General features: G+C 40.4%; 1 protein-coding gene across 1 annotated transcript; it reads left to right on the top strand.

The window, feature by feature from the left end:
• Nucleotides 1-3,694: 3,694 nt before the first annotated feature.
• On the top strand, nucleotides 3,695-10,512 carry LOC105917979 (glutathione S-transferase theta-1). The gene is made up of 5 exons (XM_012852946.3): nucleotides 3,695-3,864; nucleotides 4,273-4,360; nucleotides 5,905-6,055; nucleotides 9,239-9,415; nucleotides 10,144-10,512. The coding sequence occupies exons 1-5, from the start codon at nucleotides 3,759-3,761 to the stop codon at nucleotides 10,342-10,344; spliced, it is 723 nt and encodes a 240-aa protein (XP_012708400.2). The 5' UTR covers nucleotides 3,695-3,758; the 3' UTR covers nucleotides 10,345-10,512.
• Nucleotides 10,513-10,817: the final 305 nt, after the last annotated feature.

The raw sequence follows: 10,817 nt of genomic DNA, 5'->3' as shown, positions 1-10,817 counted from the left end.
GAAGGTGGGGACATGTGATTTGAACAAATAGGAGTTTTGATTGACATAGAATGTACCCCAAATGTTTTCCTACACTGCACCCAGATTCTCATAAAGTTATATAGCATAGGGTTGCATTTATTTATTTAAGTACATCTAAAGGGAGAGTAGAGGTCAAAAAAGCAGGTAGACTAGTCTTGCCACATTCAGATGACTCAATCGGTAGCAAAGCTGGGGTGTCTGTAGAAAATTTATTGATCCAATGTAGCATGTTCTGTATATTCGCTGCCCAATAATAAGACTGGAAATTTGGCACAGCCAATCCGCCCACTGGTCTAGGTCCCTGCATAAAATCTTTATGTATTCAGGGAGATTTACCATTCCAAATAAACAGAAACATTTACCTAGTGTCTCAAAGTATTTATTTGGGATATAACATGGAATGCACTGAGATAGATAAAGGAACTTATGTAATATTTTCATTTTTATAGAATTGACACAGCCTATTAACATTAATGGCAAATCATTCCATCTTTGAAGATCTGACTTAGTTTTTTTTTCAAGAAGTAGTACAAAATTATTTTTCTATATTTGTGAGTAACCTAGACACCCATGTAAGTCACATAATCTAACTTAACCTTGAAAGGAAAGTTTGTAATGAAATCTTCCTAGCCGTAGAGTTCACACTAAGTAATTCACTCTTATGTAAATTTAACTTGTAACCCAAAATAATACCAAATTGTTCAAAAATAGACAAACAGCAGGAAGTCATCAGCATATAAAGATATTTTGTGCTCCTCTTCAGCTCTGTAGAGACCCGTAGCATTATATTGAGCACTGGTGTTCTTTTAACAGCAAACTCTGCACACATACGGAGTAAATGAGTGACAACTTCTATTCAAGTTAAATAATTTATTAACAGAAATAAAATAAACATCCAGAGGACAACACTATAGAATGCTGTTTATTTGAATTAACACTATATTTCAATCAACAAACGCTCTGTGGGAAGAGTTTGAGTAAGACATGATTATTGGACTGACAGTTTTGGGTGGAGTATGAAGCAGCCATGACAGTCGGATTTCCTTATCTTCTCCCCACCTCCCAAAGAACTGCTGCCAGGTTCTTTTATCCACTTTTCTCCTCCAGCAAAAGTCCTGTGAAATCATTATGTTGTAAATAAATGATAAAACTCTCTCCTGTCTTGTTGTCTGACTCCTGAGTTTTCCTCATGTTTGAGGGACATTCGTGCCTCCAAGCTGCCAGAGGTGTGACTTTAATTCACAGGTTGGATTAATTAATCTAATTAATCAGATTTAATTAGGAACAATGCCAAAAGTGTTGATTGATCACCGGCCTGATGAGAATCTTTATGTGACCAGTTAGAGACCAGCATGAAGTAACATGGAAGCCAAAAAGTCAAACATTTATAAACACCTTTATGGCATCCCTGTTAAAAAATATGACTTACACAAAACAATAAACCCAAAATGGAATGGGAGTGGCACCCTAGCGCCCCCTATTGACAAGTCGCCATTACTGGAATTATTGGTTGAAATTCTGCAGCTTTGCATCCTCGCTGATATTCCCCAGAGTCAACAGCTTTATCAGAACGAGCATCACTACCAAACACGCTGTTCATGGACGCTTCTTTCATAAGAACTCAAAGTTCACATCCTGGAGCAGTTATCCTTTTTTTTTGGACGTCCAGCTGTCAGATGTTGAAACTTGTTTGCGTTGTCATTTTCTCTAGAGTCCAGGTGGAAGATATGGAGGTTGGTGGAGATCCTCAAACAAGTAACCTAGTTGCTTACGCCAACATCAACAAGGTGGTTAAGCTGTCTCTTACACCGCCTTTAAGCAGTGCAGCTTGTGAGACAGCTTGACAATGAGGGACAGTAAGGTTTTCTACACGTTTTCATGCTGCTGGTAAAATAGACCAGGATCAGATATCTCTCCATCCCTCTGGGACCATTTCTGTCCACTGCTGCCCTGAGACTCTGGGGGAGATGAAGGATTCAGAGCGGGGCGCTAGCTGCTAATTCTCTGGTTCAAATCCCCACAGACTGCCGCTCTGGGTCACTGAGCAAGACCCGTAGCCCCAGCATGCTCCTCAGCGCCTCCGCCCAGTGGCAGCCCGCTGGTCCCTGAGGGACGGGATAGAAGCAGAGGACATGTTTCATTGGGATGTATGTTACAATGATAAATAATGATGATTAAACATTAAGAAAGCAGGTTCACAACACTAGGGATAAGCCAGCCAACAATTATTACACTCCACACAGTCCTTTGCGACACGTTTATTGCACTCCCTGATTCTTTGGCTGCTCTGCTGCTCTGAAGACTTTCTCTCTTCCACCTCTCACTGTTGAACTGCTGAAGCCACAAAATGGACTCTGTACCACATTCAATTCTTGCACATTGCACATTTGCACATTTACACATTTGCACATATGCCATCAGACTTTGAACAGCCACAAAATGTACAATATTCGTATATTTGCACATTCCATCATTGCATCCTTATCTAGCACTACACATGCTGCTGAACTCTCAGTTACCACTGTCGTTTTCTCCTGCACTGTTCACATTGTTTACATTTCAATTGTTTACTAGAAAATCACTGCGGCACTGAAATTCACTGCTATTTACTGTAACTTTTCAAGCTGTATGCGAAACGAAATTTCGGTCTGTACGCACTCTGTGCATACAAAATGACAATAAAGTTGTCTAAGTCTTCAGAAGACACCTCAGGTTTTATAGCGGCACTTGATCTGGACTCTGGCTCCTTCTTTCCAGAACTAATTCTGTTCTGCTGAAGCCATTTCATCTTAGTTGCTGCTGTAAAATGAATCTGACCTGCAGCAGACGCCTGAAGAACTGACTGGTACGTGCATCATCTAAAGAAATCCCCAGATCACCACGCTACCACCACCATGTTTTACTTTGGCCGCTCAGTTGGTCATTTCTGCTGTTATTTGTGTCCCAGAAACATGAGTTTGGTTTGATCAGACCATGATCCATTATCCTCAGAGGTTTGAGGAGATTCTAGATCAGGGCGCACCACCACACCTTCAATATGAAGTTTTTTTTTTTTTTTTTAAATATATGTTAAAACAAAAATTAAATGAATAGCAATAAAATCCAAACCTAGTGTAAGGAAACAGGCTCTCTGTGTGATAGAAGTCACTGAAGCAGCTTAGTGAGAAAGTCCTGCAGCGATTTTTGATGCCACAGAGATCCAGTCCAGCAACTAGAACTAGAAATTATTACCAGGTTGGGCCAGAAAAAAAATCAGGCATTAAGGTTTTCCCCATCCTGTCCTCCATGTAAAGCTGCAGCACCAACCCGGTTCTACAGACCGGTACCAGGGTTCTGTCTGGATGAACTAATGAGGCCGTCTGATCATCATCATTAACCTTAAATCCTTCACAGGGCGCTGCAGACTGCAGCTCGGCCTTCAGCAACCATCATGTGTCCAACTAGGAGCTCTAATGACTTGTGTAAACTCGGCGTGAGAGGGACAGTAGTCCACATGCAGAGACATGTCAGAGCAGATAAAGCCGCCATTATCACCAGACTGTTTACAAAACGCTGCACTAATCCAAGGTGGAAGGTCAGACTGGTCAGCCCAGACGGCCTGTACACTTTGAACTGTCGCCACCGTTTAGAAATCAGTGGGTCGTCCATACGAGGAGAGGCGGGGCTCTGGGCCGGTCGGAGTAAAGAGGACAGAGGACAGCGTGGACGTCTGCAGCCTGCAGCCCTCTCACACCATCATGGAGCTCTACCTGGACCTGGTTTCTCCGCCGTGCCGAGCCGTCTACCTGTTTGCAGAAGCTCTAAAAATCCCCTTTGAGTTCAAGCTGGTGGACCTGTCAGCAGGTGAGCTGAATGCTTTGTGATGTCACTGCTTCACAGGATGAGTTTCAGCTCAGGAGACATGAACGCTGAGCCAGCAGATAGAAAACGACCTGCAGAGCCACGTTTAAACTCCCTGTAATATCCTTTGCTTCATGCATACGTTTCTTTGTCTGGAAACATCTGGTAAATATCTTTGTGCTGATGACTGTTCTGGACTAACAGCCTCTGGTGAAATATCAGTTTTTACTTTTCACCCAGAAAGCTCCCAGTCCCACGCAGCGAGCCCAGGAGTCCGGTTACTTTAACCCCTGCTTCCCTCAGCATGTCAGCGTTTATCCAGAGAGAGAAAATAAAGAGTATTTATCAGACATGTTGAGACGTTTTCTGGCCTGAATTAAAAGATCTTTTCTTGATCTGTTTCTCCTCCAGGACAGCAGTACAGTGAGGAGTTTGGGAAACTCAGCGTTGTGAAGAAGGTTCCTGTTCTGAAGGACGGCAGCTTCGTTCTGACAGAAAGGTAGATCAGTCTGTGATCAGAAACTGTTTCAGATGATGCATTACTCCTCAGATTATTTAATAAATCATTTAACAACCAGTAAACTCTAAGATCCCTCCAGTCAGATTCTCTCTGCTCCCAGTGGTTCTCACCTAAAGCTCTCTGAGCGGCCGGGTTCCTGATTGTTGGTGTCAGCTTTTACCCAAACACTCTGCTGCTGGTAGCCCAGAATCTCCTGGCCGCTCCACCACAGCGCTGAGAACTGAGGGGGAACCTTCAGTCTGTGGCTTTGCTTGGTCTACCAGGCTTTAGTGTCATGACTTTATTGTGCTTTTTATCCTTGGTTTTATACTTTGTGTTTCTTAAATATGATTCATGGTGCACTGTGCTTCAAAGAATAAACGTATAAATCACCATCAGAGCTATGATGGTGGCAGAAGTTTCATATTTACCCAAAGGGTCCTGAGCCGCAAACGTCAACTTTCCAGGAAACTCAGTCTGGTGTCAGCTCTCCATCAGAGCCTAATAACAGAAAGAATTCACAATAACAAATATGTGAGCTTCTCCCAGGATCTGTTAAATACCAAAGATTTTATCCACAGGTTATAAAACAGCCTTAGATTGTGTAAAAATCCAATAATAGATGCATTAGATCTCCATCCTGAACTTCCATGCGAAGCTGAAACTCTCTGGTCATTAAGTTCAGCCATTTATATCGAGCCTTACTGGAATAAAACAAACATTAAACTGAAATCTACTGTGTGTCGCTCTGTGAAGTAAAATCCCCCCAAAATACTTGAACATTTCTGGCAGTGAAATGAAAGTATGTGGAAAATTAGAAGTGGGATGAATATGTTAGCAAGGCACTGTATCTTTTTCATTTTTGTGGTTTATCTAGCGGCTTAAGGGACTTCGTAAATAAATCTGATTTTGTTTGGTTGTTAAAAATTATTTTTATTCTACAGCTTCAACATAAATCCATAAAACTATGGATAATAGATTAATTTAAGGTTCTAACGTTGGGTCTATTTATCCTGCTTCACAGCTACTAGACCCAGTGAAGAAAATGTACTTTTACTGCACCACAACTTTTCCTACCTGCTAATAATATTTTGAAGTAGTGCCGCTCTTACCTGAGTACAGTATTAGTACTCTCATGAAGAAAGTTAATGATGAAGTGAGACTTTGTGTATTTTGCTGCTTGTTGCAATATTTCCTGGAGGTAGCTGGTTGATATTCAGTATATTTTTAAATATACTGCAACATGCACATGTCTCCTTCTTTACTTACTGATGTAGAAACCTGAGGTTGTAAAAATGGGACATCTTGGAATTAATGTTTTGTGTCACTTAATTTGATGTTTTTTATAAAACATTTTTAAGGAAGTCTGATTCTGCATGATGTAAATCCTAGACAAACTTTGTCCTTTTTCAGGACTTTCAGAACAGAAGACATATTTATTTTCTATGTTTAGTCCAGTAAGGCATTTTTCCAGGCCTTGAAGTGAAAATGCATGAAATATTTTCATCCTTTTTTCTGATTCATTGGTTGTTTCTGTGTCGCAGCACTGCGATCCTGGAGTACCTGGTGCAGAAATGTTCAGTGGCGGACCACTGGTTTCCAGCTGACCTGCAGCAGCGAGCTCGTGTTAATGAATACTTGTCCTGGCAGCACCTGAACCTCCGATCTCACTGCTCAAAGGTCTTCCTGCTCAGGGTTCGTGTCCCGGATCAACTCTGTGCTGCAAGCGCAGTTCTTTAACCTCATTACTGCACACACTCTTTATCAGATCACATAGAAATAACCTTTATTGTCCCTCAGTGTCCCAGCAGCAAAATAATACACAAAATGGATGCATGGAGATTTAAACAAGGGTAAAATACATAAAAACAAGAAATAAAAATAGGTGACTCAGCACTAAGGGCAAATTTGCACCATAAGAAAATAATCTAAAATGAAAACCTATATGATAAAAAAAAGTAGCATAAAACTAAGCTTCTTCCTCTCAGCTGTAGATGTTTTTTTATGTTGCCCTGAAATCACATGTTATATAGGATCATTTGACTGTTAAGTGTGCAATTATGCATATGTGTAATTTGTTTAAAAACATTCATGGGAGATGAAGAAAAGGGTAATAAAAAAAAACGTTCGACTTGCTGCATATAATTATGAATGTTTGAATCCTGATTATCAAGGTCAAAATGTTCTATGTCCAGAGCAAGGGACTCAAGTTGGAGAATACGGATACCGTAATAATCAGGTGGACCTGGACCACCTGGGAAATCAAGATGGTTATGTTCTTGAACTGATCGAGGTCTTTGAACTAATCTTTGATGATGTAAGGAAGAATGCTCCTGATCAAAGTGAGAGTTTTCCAAGGTGTGAACTCTGTGGTGGTGGGGGGTTAGGTTGGTGTGGGCCACCTGCGTGACTCTTTCTGGCCCTTAGGGGGCAGCACAGAGTCAGGACAGGTACTGATATGAGTCAGGTGTGATAGCTGCTCATCCCTTCTATCTGATCCACCTGTGTCTGCAGAGTTATTAACCTGGTACTCTTTGGGCTGTCCACTGCAGCAGGGTGGTGCAACGCTACCCTGTGGACAGTCTGATTTCCAGCATCTCCCATGGAGTCTGTGGAGGTAGTTTCTGTAAACTCAAAATTTAGAGGTTCTGTTCTAAATTTTGGCGAGACTGGCTCTGTTCTAGGTGCTGTGTTAGAAACTGCAGAGCTGTTCTGTGATTCTAGTTCCTGCAATGAGTCAACCAGGTGGAGGACGCACTTCTCTGGTGAGACACAGCCTCGCTGACAGGAGTTGAGTTCCTCTGTCTCAGCTTCAGCTTCCTCCATCCTCCATCCTCACTTCTGCTTTTGAGAGCTCAACTTTGGCAGCACTCACTCTGTCTAAAACCATCTGATGCTCAACCTGCAACTGAAGATACTGTTTAGCTTTCAGTTGGGATTTCCACTGATGCAGCAGGGTGATCTGGCAAAGAACATCTGTAGTCAGAGCATCTTTACAATAAAGTTAATTAGTTCCTTAATCTTTTCATCACATGCAGCAAGGTTGAAACTATTTAAATTACTCCAAAATAAAAAAAATAATTGAATTGAATACTCCACTCATCTGGAGAGAAGTTGATGAGATCGGCCACGACAACCTTCTGCCTCTATGTCTGCTGGGTCGACCACAAGTGTAGCTTCAGATGTGGGAGGTTCTGGCTCCATCTTTCTAACACAAAACAACAAACACAAGTTATGAAAAAACTTTCAAAATAACACAAGACCCAGTCCATGCATGCCTAGCTGTGCATGTATGTTTAAATACACATTTTGTGAATACTTATTTGTGTGTGCAGAACCAGGTGCGTAAGTTGACAGTTCAACATGCAGTTTATGACAACACTATTCTTTCAGTGTTAAGAGGCTAAACCTTTATGAATTACTAGCTCTGTAGTGCCTGCTTGACCTTTCTTTAGGAATTAATAGCGTTTTGGCAAGGCTTATCCTTTTAAGGAATTACTAGTGTTTAAAGGTTATGCTCCTCACCTTTCTTTAAAGGGAAATTAGCAATTTTAGCTTTATGAGCACCCCCTTTCCACACACAAGCAGGGTGCCTCCTCAGATTAACTAGGAGTTAAATCCGGAGCCAAATCTGTTCTACACAAAACAAGATAAACTCTTAAAATGTCTTATTAGATGAATATGTAGTAAGATTAACTTTACCGTTAAATCCACTCAGACTGGTGGCTACACCAAACAACTTGCTTGTTTCAAGCATTTGAATGTATGCTTTTTGTAGTACAGTTGATCAACACAAGTTGAGGAAATATTTAGAGTTAACTTTTTTTTAAAAGTCTAAAAATTTCACAGGTCATTTGGGCTGTGTGTACGAAATGCCCACCCAGGGACGCCAATTGTTATGCTATTACACACTAGCCTAATAAATCCTCTCTACTAGGCTAGTAAAACTTAACTAAAACGACTAAGCACAATTAAGATAAAAAGAAGATAAGGAACTATGTACACACAAAAGAAACAAAAAGACAGAATAAAATGGTTGATCGCCATCATCAGAATTATTCAGTGAATCCTGGTTTACCGAATCTAAGTAAAAGAACCAAAGTTCATCTTAAAGAATGAGGAATGAGGTTAAATTAGCTTAACTAATTTAGAACAACATTTGGTATGTGCTTCAACCCATTCATAATGCAAATCCTGAATTAAACAAACATTATTTGATAAAATAACATTTTAAAGAATGATTTGCTCAGTGAAATCCATAACTTTAGGACACTTGATTTTATTAATGCGATTATTTCTCTGGGAAGCTAGGGGTCACTGTAGTGATTGGTCGCTAAATGGGTTAATCCTAAAGTTATACAAAATACCATTAAGTCGACATTATTGTTCTATGTTATTGCGGTAATAATGATCATAGCACTATGGAACGATGGTGGAGCGAAACGAAAACAAACCTTATGTTTGAAACGAGATGAATGACATTCGGGAAGCTAATAGCATTATGCTAGCGAACATTCAGCGCTAATTTTAAAAGGCCTTGAGCTCTATTTTGGTCGTAATGAACAGACCGAACAGCACAAACATTAATACCCCATCAATGTATAAAACTCTTATGGGAATAAAGTTTGTTATAACCATAAAAACACACCCGATTACATCAGCATAGCATGGTTTCAAAATGCTAACGGGAGCTGTGCCTTAGCTCAGGCAAGCTTTAAAACACTGTGAAAACCAATTAAGTAAATCATTCTAAACTTTCCCTGTTTATGTCTCTGCCAAACCTCTATGGTGTTTGAGATTTATTGGTTAAATTTTAGGAGCACCTGCTTCAACTGTTGCTGCTCTCAGCAGAGTCTCATCAGTGATTTCTGTGGGCAGACCCTGTATCCTTTCGTGATGGGCTCAGAGGTCCCGAAGGAGAAGATGGACGCTGCTGTGGAGGACATGAAACAGTCCCTCAACCTGCTGGAGGACAAGTTCCTGCAGAACAAGCCGTTCATCGTTGGGAATAAGATCTCTCTGGCAGATGTGGTGGCAATGGTGGAGATCATGCAGGTAACAATAACAACACCTGGTGCTCCCCAGGCAGGAGGTCTGCTTTTACTTTTATAGCACAGAACACCCAGGTTTCTCCAGCATCATGGTTTGATTTCGTTTCAATCAGAAAATGTGTAAAACATGGGTTATTAATTGCTATTAACCAGCCTATATTTTAAATATAGTCAGATATATATCACATTTAAATGCTTTTCTATTTAGACAATTTTTAGCTTTTTTCCCTGTTTTGGGTTTTTACTCTTTAAACATGTGGATTTATAGCAGAAAAACAAACTTTTAGGCCCATAATCACACAGCCTCTTCTGTATTTTCATTTTGAGGCCAGTACCAGAACTAATCTCATTAGACTTTTTAAACTTTAGATTCTTTACCTCCCCCTGCTGGCCATAGCAGTAAATGCAGATTTGTAGTTGTTTACGTCAGGATTCAGTTTTGCCTCTGATAAACTCGTTTTCTTTGTAAATTAGAGTTTATTTTTTCCTTTTCTTTTAAATGCCCTTTTTATCGAGGCATCTGCTAATCAATGAAGCTGCATATAAATATCTTTAATTGCTTTTATTGTGTGGACAGCTCAAACAAGAGAACCTGAGAAATAATACTTGCTCATTCCTAATCAGAGGGAATCTGAGGAAAGATTCTGATGCTTCTAATTTAATTTGAATGATAAATGAATGTGATGAGTGCAGCTCCTCAGCTGTTGTGACACATACTGACGATATTTCCAGCCTCTGGGAACAGGCGTGGACGGGTTCCAAGGCCGGCCGAAGCTGATGGCCTGGAGAGACCGAGTGAAGAAGGAGCTCGGGGAAAAGCTGTTCGACAAAACTCACGAGGCGGTTCTGAACTCCAGTGGCCTGCAGCAGAAGATGCAGAACAACAGCGAGCTCCAGAAGCTCAAACCTCTGTTCATCAAGTATTTCCGCTGAGGGCATGGAAATGAAAATCTGATCTCATGTTTGGTTGTTTTAGCAGAACTCCTCGAATAGTCTGTCCTGCAGGGCTGAGAAAGAACAGAACCATCATCCAGAGGGATTGAAAACTGGACCTTTGGAGGAACTGTTTACTGAGTTCAATAAAAGCATGAGCAAAATAAATGGGTTTACTAAATGGTTTCATTTCCATGCGGCATGAAATAAAAACTTTATTTCACAATCCACGTTGATTTTTTTTAAACATTTAAATTTAAAACAAATTTACTGACATTTTCCTTTTATTAAAAAAACAAAAAACAAAGCAGAAGACACCAGTGGGCCTTCACAGCTGAACAGGGATCCGTTTGAACAGAAACATGTTTGAAACACGATGATTAATCCTTACTGTCCTTGTTTTTCTTTTGTTTTCCTAATTGTTTTCTGGCTTATTGTTCTTGTCTGGTATGAATATTAACTCCATGCAGACA

The sequence above is a fragment of the Fundulus heteroclitus genome, chromosome 12, assembly GCF_011125445.2.
Source record: "Fundulus heteroclitus isolate FHET01 chromosome 12, MU-UCD_Fhet_4.1, whole genome shotgun sequence".
In the NCBI taxonomy this organism is placed as follows: Eukaryota; Metazoa; Chordata; class Actinopteri; order Cyprinodontiformes; family Fundulidae; genus Fundulus; species Fundulus heteroclitus.
Note: the sequence above shows the minus strand (reverse complement) of the source record. Positions and strands in the feature narration are given on the sequence as shown.

Excerpts from the sequence above, each read along its gene's own strand:
- LOC105917979 (XM_012852946.3), top strand. The coding sequence starts at position 3,759 with ATGGAGCTCTACCTGGACCTGGTTTCTCCGCCGTGCCGAGCCGTCTAC. Across the intron at positions 6,056-9,238 it reads CAAAGGTCTTCCTGCTCAGG|ACCCTGTATCCTTTCGTGAT; the intron begins GTTCGTGTCCCG and ends TTCTGTGGGCAG. Across the intron at positions 9,416-10,143 it reads CAATGGTGGAGATCATGCAG|CCTCTGGGAACAGGCGTGGA; the intron begins GTAACAATAACA and ends CGATATTTCCAG.